The sequence below is a fragment of the Lepeophtheirus salmonis genome, chromosome 6 (assembly GCF_016086655.4).
Source record: "Lepeophtheirus salmonis chromosome 6, UVic_Lsal_1.4, whole genome shotgun sequence".
Lineage (NCBI taxonomy): Eukaryota > Metazoa > Arthropoda > Copepoda > Siphonostomatoida > Caligidae > Lepeophtheirus > Lepeophtheirus salmonis.
In genome coordinates this window covers 37,915,722-37,933,107 of record NC_052136.2, presented here as the reverse complement: position 1 = coordinate 37,933,107, position 17,386 = coordinate 37,915,722, and the positions used below count along the sequence as shown (strand labels likewise).

The 17,386-nt window shown below is 33.0% G+C and overlaps 4 protein-coding genes across 12 annotated transcripts in view; 2 read left to right on the top strand and 2 right to left on the bottom strand.

Moving 5' to 3' along the window:
* The first annotated feature begins 5,798 nt into the window (after positions 1 to 5,798).
* On the top strand, positions 5,799 to 8,976 carry GCS2alpha (glucosidase 2 subunit alpha). The gene has a single exon (XM_040715944.2). The coding sequence runs from the start codon at positions 5,954 to 5,956 to the stop codon at positions 8,642 to 8,644; it is 2,691 nt and encodes an 896-aa protein (XP_040571878.1). The 5' UTR covers positions 5,799 to 5,953; the 3' UTR covers positions 8,645 to 8,976.
* On the bottom strand, positions 8,892 to 10,205 carry Nse4 (Non-SMC element 4). The gene is made up of 2 exons (XM_040715945.2): positions 9,965 to 10,205; positions 8,892 to 9,881 (listed from the first exon to the last, which is right to left on the bottom strand). The coding sequence occupies exons 1-2, from the start codon at positions 10,112 to 10,114 to the stop codon at positions 9,039 to 9,041; spliced, it is 993 nt and encodes a 330-aa protein (XP_040571879.1). The 5' UTR covers positions 10,115 to 10,205; the 3' UTR covers positions 8,892 to 9,038.
* A 728-nt stretch (positions 10,206 to 10,933) lies between these two features.
* Gprk2 (G protein-coupled receptor kinase 2) overlaps positions 10,934 to 17,386 on the top strand; it is a 76,162-nt gene continuing 69,709 nt past the window's right edge. For 4 of the 9 annotated variants that reach the window (XM_040714509.2, XM_040714506.2, XM_040714505.2 and 1 more), the window contains exon 1: positions 10,937 to 11,373. The gene's annotated coding sequence lies outside the window, so the exon portion shown is untranslated. Of the gene's footprint in view, positions 11,374 to 11,632; positions 13,955 to 17,386 lie in introns of those variants that run through there. The other 5 variants (XM_071889392.1, XM_040714511.2, XM_040714510.2 and 2 more) reach the window with 3 other exon arrangements.
* On the bottom strand, positions 14,938 to 15,882 carry LOC121119744 (uncharacterized). The gene is made up of 2 exons (XM_071889395.1): positions 15,736 to 15,882; positions 14,938 to 15,665 (listed from the first exon to the last, which is right to left on the bottom strand). Exons 1-2 carry the CDS (start codon positions 15,745 to 15,747, stop codon positions 15,114 to 15,116), a joined length of 564 nt encoding a protein of 187 aa, XP_071745496.1. The 5' UTR covers positions 15,748 to 15,882; the 3' UTR covers positions 14,938 to 15,113.

Below are 17,386 nucleotides of genomic sequence, written 5' to 3'. Positions count from 1 at the left end.
TTCGTTTTTTCTACAGAAATAAATAAATATTCATTAATTAAAAATATATTTATTTAATAAAACAAACAACACAAATTAAGAACTACAATAAGTTGATTAACATTGTAGCATTAATTAATTTAAATTTAAAAGATTTAAATTATTATTATATATAATTTCAATTATATTCTACAGTTTATCATTGAAAAACAATGTTTTGAAAGTTCATATTTTTCTAAGAAGTTGATCGAATTTGATAAAATTTCCCATGTTGATATACAAAATAATAAAACTCGCCACATCCTACGCGCGGATAACCAGAGATATCCAAAAGTTGACAATAAACTACCTTTTCAAAAAAAACAAATTTTAAAAAGTAGATCGTTAATATATTAGAACGATTTTAACTCCAAATACTTTTACAAAGAGTTTAAGTTCTGTATATGAATAATTTTCAACGGAAAAAGAAATAAAAAAATATACATAATTCACAAAGTAATTATCGATATAAGTTCATAGTTTTAAATGTTTATAATAAACAAGATAGTCTTAACAAGGATCGGGCAATGATTTCTATAAATATCCGGAATGAACCGAGTAATAAATGTGCAACTTCATAGCTGCGGTAAATAACATTTACATAACATAAAGTTTGAAAAATGATAATTATTTCAACTTTGAAATAGTGTAATGAATATAAAAAATAAACATTTAAAAGTCCAATAATGGCTATTGCAGCGGATATAATTTGATGAAGTTATGCCTCTTAATAGATAAAAGTCTAATGTCTACCGAATCATGCCCGTATTTGACCGGATATATCCGGAAGTTGACAAAAATTAATCTTTTTTCAAACACGAATTTTAAAAAGTCAATTTTGAATGTATTAGAGCTATTTAAAATCAATTTTGTCTTACATAGAATTGTAGAGTTCAAAAAAAATTATTTATACCCATAGACAAATGTATTCTCCATGTCTCGTGGCCACTAAATAAATAAGTTATTAAGAATCCCATTTTTGTAAGTCCTATAAATTTTATGTCAGCTGAAAGAATTTTATAAAATTTTAACAGTTTGTAGGCAAAAGTCTTCAGGATTATAACTGTAATTTACTGAAGATGTATGAAAGTAGTCGAAAAATTACCTTTTTTAAAACACGATTTTTAATAAGTCAATTTTGAATGTATTACAACAATTTAAACTGAATTTTTTTTACACAAAGTTGTAGATGACACAAAAAGGTATTCGAAGCTCTATAAAAAGATATGTTTTCTATGTTTTGTACCCTCCTAAAATTTTGATTACGAAACTATATTTTGCAAGTCCAATAACGTCCATGTCAGCTGAAATATTTTTTTTAAATTTTGCAAGTTGATAGAAAAAACCCTAAAGGATACCGGATCATACCCGTAGTTAACCATAGATCTCTGAAAGTTGACGAAAATTAACTTTAAAAAAAAACACATTTTAAAAATTTGATTTTTAATGTGTTAGAGGCATTGAAATAAAAAAAAATAGACAGAGTTGTTGCTTAGTTCATGAAAAATAGTTATCTGAAAAAAAAAATCGCAGAGTAATTAGCGACAGAAGAAATGTACATATTTTTTTTTTTTTTTTTTTTTTTTTTTGAATAGAAAAAACAAAGAAAACCTCTAACAGTAAGTATGACAATATTACTGTGGTGCTCTCTAGGTTTGTAACCTACTTAGGTTGTGAATGCCATTCAAGTACTGAAGTAGAAAATGTCTTTGCCCCTTATTCGGATCAGAGCCCAATAAGTAGAGTTATGTCATCGGGCTATCTGTTTTGACAATAGATTACTTCCTCATGTGTTTGAGTCACAGCCCAAAACATTCAAAATGGAATACTATATTTTAGGTGAAGAAATCTACAAAGGCGATATATTTTGTTAAAATACTCCAAGTATGCCCTCTTATCGTGTGCCGGGGATTACAGGAATCGTTCTTGAGCTGAGAGGATGACACTTTTTTCATTTCCAAGGGACAAATTCTTTGGAAGGCAATGGGTCCTAAAAATGAAATGAAATCTTTGGAAACCATAATATAATTCTCGATTGTGCTGTAAACATTTTGAAGAAATAAGAAATTCCAGCTTTCAAGCCATTCCAACATTGTTTAAACATCTAAAACCTAAAGTTCCAAGGCTCAGCAAAAACTCCAATCAACCCATTTTCATTCGGGAGAACGAATGCTGATGCTAAGAAAATTTAATAATTAAGGAAATCTCAAACAACTTTTTTTATTTCGAATTTCAGGTAAAAAAAGATTTCCACAATTTCAGGATCATACATACTTTACTCCTTATTTGGAACCTCCTACTTCCGAAAATAGAGAAACATACCTAGTGGATATGAATCTAATTTCATAACAATAGAAGATGAAACTTCTTAAAATGATGTTTAAATTTTTTTTTTTTTTTTTTTTTTTTTTGTTTTTGCATTAGTTACTTTATCGTTAGAAAATAATAATTGTATGTTGTATTAAAGATATTTCTCCTTAGGTAAAACATCTAAAGGAAATAAATCCCAACATACAAATTCAACTTGGAGTCTATGGAGCAGAAATAAAGGAATTAAAGAAGTTGTAGGAGAAAGATGTCAAAATTTGGGACGCAGAATCAAAGTTTAAGTTTTTAAAAATGCGCCTCTCTTCCATATTTTATTCAAACCATATAAAAAATTTAAGTTGCAAGTTTTCACATTCCAAAATCCGCCGTTGGACTAATAAAACTATAGAGAATTCACTTCAGTTAAGAATCGTTGAGGAACTATAAGTTCAATTAATCTACTGCGTCAAGAACTATTTGGATCAATTTGCAAAAATAGAGACTTTATTCAAATCTTATGTAAATCAATTAAAAAAAAAAATATAAACCCAATAACTAAAGTAGAGGTTCCATTAATTAAGTAGTCTATAAATGTGGCCAAATGTCATAAAATTTTATTTTTACTGTGTTTAAGTATGCTAGTATAAGAATGCACATACATTTACGAATGCAAACTGCGATTATCAAAGAAAATAGAATACCTTCTTTTACTTTCGGAACATGAAGAATGTGTATGCGAAATTAAGTAAGTTAAGGAAATTATTATTAAAGTAATTATTCAATTTTTTCATAATAATTAAGCTCAATAAAATTATTTTTTTAGTATTCATTTATTGTATTAAGTTTTTTTCTTGGGCCATTTGATATCCGTCAAAAGGGGACGCTGTAATCTAGTGACGTAACTCTTCTTAGAGGGCTCTGATTCGGATAGCTCTGTATGAATGTTATATTTTCGAGGTTTGTTGTAGACAATAATGTTCCGTCTTTCAATAGTTATGAAAATTACAAGCAGGATTTCATTCTTCAAGAAAAGTTGAACTACCTATGAATTTAGTTGAAAAATCCACGAATACCGAAACCTTTGAAAAAATTATTAAATCTCTAACAAAAGTTGAAAATACGAACCATCAATTTTTTAATGAATAAAATTAAATCTTGTTTTATTTATAAGGAAAATTAGTCACATTTTACAATATTTGTTTAATCAAATTTAATAACGATTCATATTATGTATGTTTCAGACTTGACAGCTTTTCAATACGTGTAACTTATAAGTTATATCAAATTACTCATTTCAATAAGAAGTTTAATAAGACCAAGATATATATTTATGTATGTACTTTTCTTTAAATGGTCATCTTTAACAAAAATAGTTCTGATAATTATTTGCAGAGTAAATAAAATATTTATGACATGTTGTGTTAATATATGTCTAAAAAGGTTGGGAAAGAGATGGAACAGTCTATGGCGAGGCATGACTGATACTACCATTTATTTATTTCTTATGGGAGAGGGGCTTTTTAAACTTTTTTATGGATTTTTCATTTCAAATTATGGCGACATACATTCCTTCTTAGACAAAAAAAACTTTGTCTTTTCGACCAATTTGACAAATTTTATATTGATATAGTTAAGAAAAATAATTGTAGGGTGGACAAGTTTCTTAAATTGACAATTTGGATTTTTTTTAGAAACAATTTTCATTCTTGTTTTATTTCATTTTCCGAATGGGTTGAGTCCCAACTTAATTGGGAGTGAATTCCAGTCTAGGGAGTTTACCTATTATATTCATAAACCAAGCACTTCCCGGTTTAACTGTAATTATAGGCTGAATGTTATGTACATTAAGGTAATAAAGTTGAATTTTTATCTTAGCTTTTCCAGCATTGATACTTATTGTACGTCAACAAAGACATTTGATAAATGTTTCGTTTGTTAATTATGTTTTATCAAACAACAGTATTTATTAATGATTATAAACTTGATTTTATTTTTTTAAACAGCGACGGACGATAAAAATAAAAAGTTAGGTGTATATTAATATTATTATTAACATTAATAATTTCTGCCATACCTCAATACGAGACTAAGTTGGCAGTTAATTAATATCTAGTTAACAACGAATTGATGACGTCGACAAAAAGAAAGAAAGAAGGAATCAATGTTAAAAACATATCTAAGGTTTTATATCTCAAGCTTTTTGACATAAACAAAAATACTGGGTATTTTTGTTTCCGCTGTTTTCAATAATTTTTAGTTATGTGCCACGAGCAAAATTTGTAAATTGGTACTTGAGTTTTATGAAGTAAAAGTAGGATTATGACATTTCTAAATGTGGGAAAACCTAAATTATCCCACGTTTAGAAATGTGTTGACTTTTCTGCAATGTGTACTCATAATCCTAATTCGATATAACCATAATCTAGTGGGAGTTCACGACATTACTTGGAGTTACTTAGCCATATGCATTCATATTAATAAGCATCAGTGCCACTAAAAATACATTTGTTACAAATTGTAACCAGACTATAGTATATTATTGAGTTATTGACTATATAAACTGTTAAATTACGCTTATAACTACGATTCAAATAAATTCAACTAATTTTTTAATTAATCTGTGGAAAATAAATTACAAAACCAATAATGTGTGGTAATCAGAACCTTATATTAAATGAATTATAGTCCTTCTGGTAGTATACTAGTATTAATTTTATTATAGGATTCTTTAATATATACATATATAATATATTCAATTAGAAATATAGAAATACAGAGTCCTCTAGTCTAGAGAACTACACAAAGTTTTATATGACAAGTTTTAATAAAATTCATAAAAAAAATATAATTTTTCTGACTGACGAGTTTTTATTAGGGAGCAAAAAGTGTTTGGGTGAGTATCGAGTGTTCTGACAAGTATAAAGTATTCAAGCGAGTAACGAATGAAGCTCCTTGAGTATTTTTTTAAGAAACTCGAATATACTCATGTAGTAAAATTGCACATCACTATTAATTTGCTTAAGTAAACTCTTGATTTAAAGTAACAGAATTTGTATTATGAACTAAAAGTAGTATATAACAAATAAACTGGGATTTTTTATTAATTTATATAAAGCAAGGGCCTTCGTTTGGAATTCGTGTAATTTCATACTCTGAAAGTTTATCAATTCAATGTACCTATATAATAATTATCCTCTAAATCCTCTAAATAATAATAAACAGTTGGCAAGAAGGAAAATACAGAAGGCTAGCTACCATATTTTTTCCCACATTCTTCCTTTCTCAGTCGAGGTTGAGAGTGAATAAAAAGCTAGTCTAGGAAATAAAATAACGTTAGTAAATAACTGTAAACATTTAATATTATATAATTTACTAAGTAAAAAAAGAGTGAATTGGGTTGGGTATTTTATGTGAGTCTAGCTCTTGCGCTGCGCGCCGGAGAAAGAAGAAGAGTAAAAATTTCGTTCAATGAGCAAGCTTCTCGTCATGAGTGAGGAGCCAATCAGAGGCCCACACACAAATTAATAACTCATGTTGGCTCTTCGGTGTCGTCATCCCCGGTTTGAACCTCTTAGTAGAAAAGGTAAAGGGAGAATAAGAAAAAGATTGATATCATTTTCTCGTGGAGATGGATTGGAGGCTTGTTGTCCTGTTAGGTGTCTTGTGCTCCTTGGCAGTGCCCTCGGATATGGTAGACCAATCCAAGTTTCGGACCTGTGCTCAATCCGCTTTTTGCACTCGATGCCGGGCGGAAAATTCTGGTTTGGGTTACAAGATGGACCCTGAAACGCTGCGTGTGACTACAACAACTGCGGAGGCTCTTCTCACCTCTGAAAAAGGAGTTCAATTTCGTTTGGAGGTAGTTTCGCTTCGCGGAGTTTTCCGATTTCGGATTCGCGAGGCGTTTCCTTTGATCCCTCGCTTGACTCCGGACGAGCAAGTCCTTTTGTCGAAATTGGAGCAAGTTCCTCTGACTCTGACGCACTCTGATAAGAGTGGCTTTGTTCTCGGTTCCTTGGGGAATAGCGTCTCTGTCCAAGCGGATCCTTTTAGAGTTGAAGTGAGTTCTGGAGGAGTGAAAACCCTGAGTATGAACTCTCGGAGTTTGATGCGCTTTGAGGAGACGCGTAAGAAGAAAGAGGAGGGAGAAGAGGGAGAACGAGAGGAAGATTCTTGGGTGAACCCCTGGGAGGAGTCCTTTGGGGGAAACACGGACACGAAGCCGAGAGGACCTCAGGCTATAGCCTTGGACATTGATTTTCATGATACGAAGCATGTTTATGGTATTCCTGAGCATGCTGATCGCTTTAGTTTGGAGGATACCACTGGTAAAGAACCCTATCGCCTCTATAACTTAGATGTATTTGAATATGAAGTCTGGAGTCCCATGTCTTTATACGCTGCCGTTCCTTTCATGATGGCACATAATTCCAAGAGAACGACTGGAGTTTTCTGGCTCAATGCTGCCGAGACGTGGATTGATATAAAGAAATCAGGAAATGGAGTTTTGGATTCCTTAGCGGGATTTGTCAACCCTACAACACCCTCTGTTGGTACGCATTGGATGTCTGAGTCTGGTATAATGGATATTTTTGTTCTTGTTGGACCTGGACCTAAGGATGTATCAATGCAATATGGATCTTTGACCGGTACAACTCCATTACCACAAATGTTTTCCATTGCTTACCATCAATGTCGTTGGAATTATAATGATCAAAAGGACGTCCATGATGTTGAAACAAAATTTGACAAATATGATATTCCCATGGATGTGATGTGGCTTGATATTGAGCATACTGATGGCAAAAAATACTTTACATGGGATCCTATCAAGTTCTCTGACTCTTTGGGAATGGTAAATAATTTGACAGCTCGTGGACGTAAACTTGTCACAATTGTAGATCCTCACATCAAAAAAGAATCTGGTTATTGGGTTCATGAAGAGTTAACTTCTTTGGGATTGTATACGAAAAACAGAGATGGCAGTGATTATGAAGGCTGGTGTTGGCCTGGAGCTTCTTATTACCCCGATTTCTTAAATCCTGTTGCACAAGATTACTTTTCCAAGCAATACGCATTTGATAAATATGTTGGATCCACAAAAGATACTTATACATGGAATGACATGAATGAGCCTAGTGTCTTCAATGGTCCTGAAATTACAATGCCAAAAGATCTTATCCATTTCGGTGATAGCGAACACAGGGAGATACATAATATGTACGGTCATTTATATGTTATGTCAACGCATAAAGGGCAACTCATGCGTTCAGAAAATAAACTTCGACCATATATCCTAACTAGGTCCGGCTTTGCTGGAAGTCAACGTTATGCATCCATTTGGACTGGCGATAATACAGCAGAATGGTCTCATATTGAGGCATCGGTTCCTATGTGTCTTTCTCTAGGTATTTCTGGATTATCACATTGTGGCTCAGATGTTGGTGGATTTTTTGGGAATCCAGATGGGGAAATGTTTAGAAGATGGTATCAAGCTGCTGCATTTCAGCCTTTCTTTAGAAGTCATGCTCATATTGATACTAAGAGAAGGGAGCCATGGCTTTTCCCAAATGAAATGGAAGATATTAGACAGGCTATAAGACTTCGTTATTCATACCTTCCTCTTTGGTATACCTTGTTTTATGAAGGAGAGGTAAAGGGTGTTCCGCCAATGAGACCCTTATGGTATGAATTTCCTCAAGATGAGGAATCCTTTGGAATTGACAAAGAACATCTCGTTGGAGATGCGCTTCTCGTTCGACCTGTTTTTACTTCTGGTGCAACGTCTGTGGATGTTTACTTTCCTCCTAATTCTATTTGGTACGATATATCATCTTACAGAGCCTTCAATACTCCGGGCAATATCAATATCCCAGTGACTGCATCTAGTATTCCAGTTTATCAAAGAGGTGGCTCTATTATTCCCAAGAAAGAGCGTGTCAGAAGGAGTTCAAAACTCATGGCAAATGATCCTTACACTCTTGTCGTTGCCCTGGATAAAAATCAAACAGCTGAAGGAACACTATTTATTGATGATGGGGAATCCTATGGTTACAGAAACGGAGAATTCCTATATATCAAATTTAAATATGCTAATAATAGATTGTCCAGTCACTTATTAGAGTCTCCCGGCTTCAAGACTCCTTCATGGTTAGAGCGTGTGATTATTACTGGCCTTAAAACTGGACCAAACAAAGTAACTGTATCAAGTCCTCTGATCGGAGAAATCGTTGTAGAATTTACATACAAAGATGAAGTCTTAAAAATTAGGAAACCTTCACCAAATATAGCAGAAGAATGGACAATTACTCTGAATTAAGAAGATATCTCCATTACATTCAATCAGCAAACCACTCAGTTTTATAATCTCCACTCTTCGCTCAAACAAGATATGAGCTTAGGTCCATGTGATTTTCGACAAGTTTATGGTATCTGCATTTAATTGAACACTACGTCTCAGTTATGGGCCTGGACTTTTTAGCATTTTATTTAATTTATGATTAAATTTTTGTTTAATATTTCACGTTATATTTCTTTTCAACTTTGATCAAATGTGCTAGAAGTCATCTTTTTCTCCTGATTTTTATTATCATAATTTCAAATAATTTATTTCTCGTAATTTAGACATTAAATATTTTTAATATAACTTAATAATTAGATTGCATTTGATCGATCCAGGTTTCATGTTAAAAGGGAATGTTAGTTATCATGTATCAATTCTTTCGACGTTTCCTGCCATTATCATCGCCATCGTTACCAAGGAAAGCATTGTGATCAATGACGGGACTTTCGAGCTGTAAAAAACTTACGAGTTCGTTCCATTCTTTTTTTTGAATGGAAATTACAGATTGGAACTTGGGCGGTTTCTCTTCATCTTGATATTCACTGTCTTTGTCAGCTTTCTTTTGCTTAACTGGATGAATATGAGGAAAGGGGGATTCATCCTCGTCCATAATTATGGCTACTTTGCCTTCATGAACAAGAAATGATAAATGAAATATATTTTCTATTGTCTTTGAATAACTTGTGGGGTCCAGAACGAAAATAAAATAGTTAATGGGTCTTCTTTCAGATTTCCTAAATTCTCTGACTAGTTGTCGAAAAGTTGACTCCACGAGAACTTCCGTTTGATTGCTACTGTCTTTTGAAGCTTGGTCCGATTCTTTCAGAAGAGTGGATCGAGTTGCTACAACAGCGTCAGTGTTCGCATTTCTTTGTGACCTTTGCTTCTTGACAGTGACTTCTTGGACTCCGTGTTTATCAATGGCCCCATTGAGGTATGTTAAATAGGGAACCCTTGGAAATAAAAGCTGAGTTCCTTTTCCAAGTTTAATCCAATTGTTTGCTTTGATGTTATATCTTCGATCTTCAGAAGAAGGAGGTCCTGCCTTTACGAAAGAAGCTATTTTGGAAGCAAATTCATTGGGCTCAAAAGACTGGAGGTTTGTATTTACAGAGCGAGCATTTCTAACGCAAAAGTCGGATACTTTCTCGATCAGTTGAGCATCCAGTACACAAAGTCGTGTATTGTCCACTTTAGCGAATAAAGAGTCCGCCTAAGAAATGAGTGAATGAATGAGAGTATTATCGATAATAATTAGAACTGAAATTAACGCTTCATTCATGATTCAAATCCTACCTCAACCAATGCTTCCTCAATTGCCACATCCTCCTTCTCATCTGGGTCGCATTCTTCTTCTCCAACATTATCCAACAAATTCCTATAGCGAGAATAGATAGAGTCTTTCTCTGAGCACGAAATACTTGATTCTTCCATTGAATCCTCCATTTCTAGTTCTTCCTTAGTTTTTCTTATTCCCCAGGATTAAGATCCCGGCGGGAAAATGTAAACAATGTAATGTATGACGTCATAGGACTCACTCATAAGTCATAATCCTCAACTTAAAAGTTTATTACCTGGGCTGTACTATGCAGAAATTATGCATGACTATGATAGTCATGGGGTAGATATCTAGGCACAGTCTTTGACTCATATTAATTATAATATAAACACTGTTATTTTAAATTATTATAATTTACATGCTACCCCAATAATTCATTTTACCCTCCCAATGTTTTGAGACTTTCCAGTTAGAAGAGTACTCTGAGCAGAAGATTAACAAATATGATTCTTAATATTGTATTGAATGGAAAGGGATTAACACGATGCGTAAAATTTGTGATATGAGGATCTTCTTAAAAATCCAGAATATATTATTTTAATAAAAAAGGGTTTAGAAAAATAACATCCCTAATTGTATAAAACGTAGTGGGTTTATTTCTTTTCAAAATTGCATTTGGGTTGTCGTGCAAGCCTAAATTCATATTATTTATAATAAGGAAAAGAACAATGGAAGTTATATGTATGTAAAATGGTAGGTATTTTTCATCCACTTAGGTTTATTTGGGTTTCGAAATGAAAATATGTAATAACAATAACATAGACTGTTACTGTACATAATGAACCGAATGGCCGTTTGTACCTGTGAGAGTGTGCTGCATTAGAAACTCATCATATCCCAACAAGGGTCGATCCCTACCTAACTCCCGGTATTATACTTTTTGGGGCGCTCTCTCTCTCACTTTCCGCGCCCTCAAATTGCTTCTTCACCTTTAACAGTATTTCTGTAAGAGAGGACAGACCTACACACGCGTATTTACGTTAGTGCTTTTCATATCTGCAATATTATTAGACAAATAAGTACATTAGGAGTGGTCTTCCTTGTTATTTATATATGAATATTACTACTCTGATGTATCCGTAAGTGAGATAATCTTCATAATTATCACGGAGCCCAAACACGGGTGAAAAAGTTAATCTGTCCTTTACTTTGTGTGATATTATATGTGGTGCCAAGAATTCTAGTCTCGGAATATATTCAGTTATCAGTACAACTTTGTGTTACTGTTTTTCCTCCTATTTCAACGACAACGACTATTAGTAAGTGACTTGTGAACTGTCAAACAAAGATGTGATTCCTATATGTCCCTATAGGCTTCACCACCAGACACTAACCCCCTTCCAAGGAATCCCTTCTCTTGTTACAGGTAAGCCCAGTAAGCATCAAATAATATTGGAGATATCTTCTTCATAATTAAAATAATAATATTTACTTCATTGGATCAATTTTATGTGCATATGTATGTAATCAAATATATCAATTTGTAAGATCAGGATTTTTGATCTATGTAATCCAATCCGTAATTTAAGAGAGTCACTTATAATATATATTTATGCACATAACTTTTGCAAAATCTTAAATAATATATAATGCATGTTCCAAGTCTTTTAAATATTTATAACTAGGTATGTAGACCTTACGATCATGACCACACATAGCTGATACAACCCTCACCCTAACACACAACTATGACGTGTTATCACTTCACTATATTTCTGCCATGATTAATGAAAAATCTTATCATGCTATCCACCCATCATCACCCTACACATTTGGCAAACCCCTTTCTGGTCCTCGGTGATGGAAAGAATGAGTTAATCGTTAATTCCTTACTTGGCCATTTTGGGAGTTATATGTAATCTTATCAACGCAACTGCCTTTTGTCTCAATGGCATACATATTGATATTATGTACAATAGACTGTCTCGTTTTCAGATATATTTTTTTTTCTACTCAAGCACATATATCTTTTCTGCTGTTGACAATCACAAAACCCACTTTGACAAAGTTAAATGCCATTTTTGGCATGGTGCAGGTCATTTCAATTTGGGGGAGCTGCAGCTGGTTTCCAATAATTTCATTAGACGTGCTAAATGATATGTGGGTTCCCCCTGTTTTATCAAAGATAACGTTCCTCCTCCTTTTTGTTCAAAAACTATCACTTCAACTAGGCTTCAATTTAGATATGTTATGTTTTGTCCCCGAAAACGGAACAGTCTAAAGTACATATCATTATTATTATTACGATTGTTTGTAAACTTATGGGTATATGTCTGTATATAAAATATATACGGAAAGAATGGCTAGTACATCATCATGGAGATAATATTTTCCACGTTTCTTTAAAGTCTCACTTCCTGTCTCTTGTTGAGTCTTTTTCTTGAAAAGAAAAGAGTCCGTCTCTCTCTCTCTCTCTCTGTCTTGACAGTGATTATATTGACAATACATTTGTATTAATTAATCGTTTGTCATCATTTATTCTAATGGAATATACCTATATGTATATTATTTATTTATTTCATCCAAGTTGTATATACTTCAATCTAATTTCCGTAGAATTAAAAAAAAAAAAAAACACCACAAACTTTTAATTGAAATACTTATTAAATCAAGACATTGAAGTAAAGGTGGAAACCGGTAGAAGTCACTTATTTTATTTATCTATACATACATATAATATGATTATTGAAGAAATGAGTATCCACGACTGAGTAACCTTCAATTCTTCTTTAGCCATTCCTCCTTATTATAAAAGGACCTTTTTATGAAGGGGGTAAGTACAAGAGTGGAGGGGGAATATATTCATGGATTTACTTTGTAGGGCTATAAAAGTCAGGGACAAGGCTGTTAGATGTGTATATTATACATATATATATACAGGGTTGGGACTAGTAACTTTCACCTAACATTCAAAATGAGGGGGAAAAGAATAATTCTGTGAAAATCAATATATTCTCATAACTTAAAAACTAACTAAATGGTTACAACATCTTAAATCGATGTTATTTCAATGGTGTTGCCCTCAACCTCAATTGCTCTCTTCACGCGGATGTAGGTAAACTTCATTTTAACCTTCTGTAACTTGTTGCACTCTTCCTTGATGTTGATGAGCGAGGTAATGTAGCTATATGCTCTTGCCCCCACCCAATACATAACATAAAAATTATTCCGTAGGTTTCAAATCTCGTGAGGCGTTGGAGAGGACTGTGCCTTTTGAGATAAAGTCGTAACCATTGTTACATGTGTGTGACAGAAGCAATCTCCTTGATACAGGGCTTTGGTATCCATTACAATCAGATAGTTGAGCCCTCTCTCAGATACATGGATAGATGGTATTCTTACAGTGAGTGGAAACTTTTTATGCATGATCTCAATGCCTCATGACAAAAAAAAAAATCTCATTCAAATAAATATCCCTATTGGTGTCATTTAGCACTTTTTATTTACCAGGTTATTCACTTCAGCACAGTTTTCTCCTTTTGGTTGAAATCAATATATCCTAATTTCTCATATGTTGACTCCATGGTGGTGAATCGCTAAATAAATTTGTTAGTATCAATATACAATGCAATAAAATATTATTTTGTTATGCTTTCAATTTCTGATATCCATTAAGTTAACGAAATTTGAAAGTCCTCCCAGGCTTGTTGTATATGAAACATCAAGATAACCATAGATAACCCATTCATCATCTTAAATTGCCTTATATAAATTAATGAATTCTATTTGTTCTTGAAATCAATACGGAAATGCAAAGGCTGCATCATGGACTATTTTTGTTAATCAAAACTTCATACTTTATAAAAATGTACAACCTATGTATATTAATATGTGATGTAAAGTTTATGTGATGATATTGAATAAAAGTGATACTTCATAGAAGGAACAGGGAGTTCCACCAACCAAAAACTTGAAATATCTCTTTTTTTTTTTTTTTTTTTTTTTTTTTTTTTTGAAAACAATGGATGTATAATTTGTGTACTTCATATCCGTTTTTTATTATTGTATTTGTTTTGATCCGAAGTGTCACACTCAACACTTTTAATCAAGTTTGTCTGCCCTTATACAAACTGTATAAGAATACATTATTTAAGGGGTTTTATTTTTTTGTTAAAAGTGGTAATTAACTTCAGAGTATATGATGTTAAGTAATCTATGAGTTAATATATACATATATATATATATATATATATATAATATGTACTTCCAACATTCTTCGTGGCCCTCCTCACTTTTATGATCCTTGTAGTTAAAGTTTTTTGGGAATATAAAGATAAAGGATATCTTAGCCCTTTTACGAATTGTACTTATGTACACGTATATGTATATTATATTGTAATGTATACACAGAAGGTTCATTCCTCAATGTCTGGGAGTCTTTTGCCCACCTATTATGCATACATTTCTTGCAACATCCCATTCTTCATTTGCTTTATTATAAGATGCATATGAGGGATATTTGAGAATAGATTTCAAGCGAATTGCTACTACATATACATATGCCTACTAGTGTTGAGACTCGGCCCGAGATCGATTTTTTCAAATTATGTCTTAAGTGTTTTTTTAAACGATTTGGACTAATATTTTGGGGTCTCAGTCCGTGAATCAAAATTTGAACGTGTTCCCAAATAGTTGATCGATTTTCTCCCCATCCTAGTTATATTTACGATTAGTACACAATGATGTGAACCACTTTGAAACTTCATAATTTTTTAAGTCAATAACTTCTTTGAAGAGCGAATTAGTTTGGTTTTAGACCCAAACTCTACACTAATACCTAACTGCAATATAAATAGGTATGATAGTATATATACCAACAATGAATTCATTGCAAATTTTGTCTTTCTTCCAATTATTGGCCTCACACAGTGGTTTATTTTACTATGTCTAAATATTATGTGAGGCATGGATAGAAAGAAAAATCTCTTGCTTTAATAACTTGCTATATAATATGTATTTAAACTAAAAAACAATTAACAACGAAAACAATCATGCATTTACATACCTATGTTTTGTATGTAAATGCATATTTTGAAAAGGATTGAGTACAGGGGTTTCTCGTCATCATCCTAATCATCATTCCATAATGCAGGTGGGTGGGATCATTTAGTATCCGTGATGTTTATGATGGTGATCATGATGTTTGTGATGTTTATGATGGTGATCATGATGTTTGTGATGATGTGAATGATGTTTATGTCCGTGATGGTGGGATTTCCATCCGTAGTCATATCCAAACTTGTAGGAGTTATGTCCGTGCTTGTGATGACCGTGTTCATGATGCCCATGATCATGATGTCCATGGTGATGAGTGGGCTCAGCGGATCTCTTATCCAAGTCATGGATCTCCTCTTCTAGAATCTCTTCATCCTCGACATCTCTTTTGTGATAGCCTCCATGATGATGATCATGTTTGTGGTGACCATGTTTGTGATGTTTATGATGGTGGTGACTATAATCATGGTGTCCCTTTTGATGGTGATAGACGTGGACATGAGCATGGCCTCCGTAATGAGAGTCGTGATGACCATGGTGTCCATGATCGTGATGTCCATGATGGTGTGTTGGCTCTGCAGATCTCTTTTGGATCTCGGATTCCCTATCTTCCTCTACGACTGGATTGGCTACAGCCACGGCTACGGCAAGAATAAGTAAAGCCTATGTGAAGGATAATAATACAATTAGGTTTAATGAAAGGAATTTTATATAATGAGGATGTAGTACTCACAAAGCACTTCATTATTTGTGATTTTATAAATAAGACTACTTTTGCTTTAATTTGCTTGTGACTGTAAGTGTCTACAACCTACGACTGCTTGCTGATTCGAACTTTTACAATGTCTTATATACTAATTCTATTTTCAATTATCCCTTTGCAAGGGGGAAGAGAGGAGAAGGGGATGAGATCACACAATCGAGAATAATTTCACTCATCCGAAACTATTGGCATTTGTTTGTTTTTTTTTTGCTTTTTTTTCCAATCATCATGTTCGTTCATAATAATAGAATAAGGACTATCCAAGGATGTTTTTTTGGATTCCGTTTTTCTTAGTTATTGATGGATATTTGACCTGATGGAGTATGAAGTCAAGTCTCTTTATTCCATAAATATGAGATTTTGGTGATAGATACCACCAATAGGTAATTCTACATACGAGTTATTATTTAATTTGTTTTTCTTACTAATTGTCCCGAAACAGTTATGATTTGACAAAAAGTGATGACAAATTGTAAATAGTTAACGACTGAGCCTTGAGATTTCGAAATTGTTTTCATTTTTCGAAAGTATGCAGTTCTAGTTTATTTATTTGGAAGATACAATCCTTATTGGATCTGGAGGATTTGAAAAAAAGAAGGGTTTTCTCTTTTAAATGTGTAATTGTTTGTGCCTACTCTTACCTATAATATGTAGGTATGTACTTTTCATTTTTCAATTTCCCATTTATTTATTTTAAATAACTATTTATTTATGAGAGTTCTCGTATTTGGTCAACGCGTGGTCACTTTGAGAGGTCCAAAAAGTAATAAATTAAAACTCTTAATATTTGTATCAAACATAAAATGCATTTGTTTATGTGCAACTGTGTTTCCCTTCATGTTATTAATTGTTGGGACACAGTTACCTATATCTTCTCATAATATTCAATATTACAGTACACAAATGTACATTGGATAAAAATCAAGGAGTGGGATGTCTAAGGATATTGCTGTATTATGGCCCTAGAAGTAGGGCACTTACTCTCACTTTCATAATGTGAATAATTGACAATAAGACAATTGATATCATTTATATTACATGTATTTGTGATTATTGCACAATTAAAACTCAACAGACATTTTAGTAATTTCTTGTGTGTACGATGTTTTCACAAGATCCATTCTCAAGTGATGGAATAGCCCTAGTATCCTCTATGATTCCTATATCACCCATAACCACCTCCTTGATGGCCACTATGGTCAGAATTTCATCCGTATTCATAAGCAAAGTTGTTGTCACCATAGCTTTGAGCTTGATGTCCCCCATTTCCATAGTATCCTCCAAAGCTAGAGGATCTTTTGACCAATCCATGTCAACTCTTCATCAGTTGATCTTTTGTAGATTTCATGCCCATAGTCGGTGTGATAAACTTGATTTCCTCCATATCCACCATGAGTGTAGCCTCCATATCCACAATTACGTTAATAGCTGGGATCAGCTAGAGAAAGGGACATGACTGTTAAAAGTACAAGGATTGCTTAAAAAGAGGTTCAAGGGTCGATTATGATAAAAGGAGTCTACTACTCACTAAGCACATTATGATTGTTACTTATGCTTGAATAACAGAAAATATGTTGTTACATTGCCCTCACTCAAATGAGCACTGAACACTTTTCCTCAC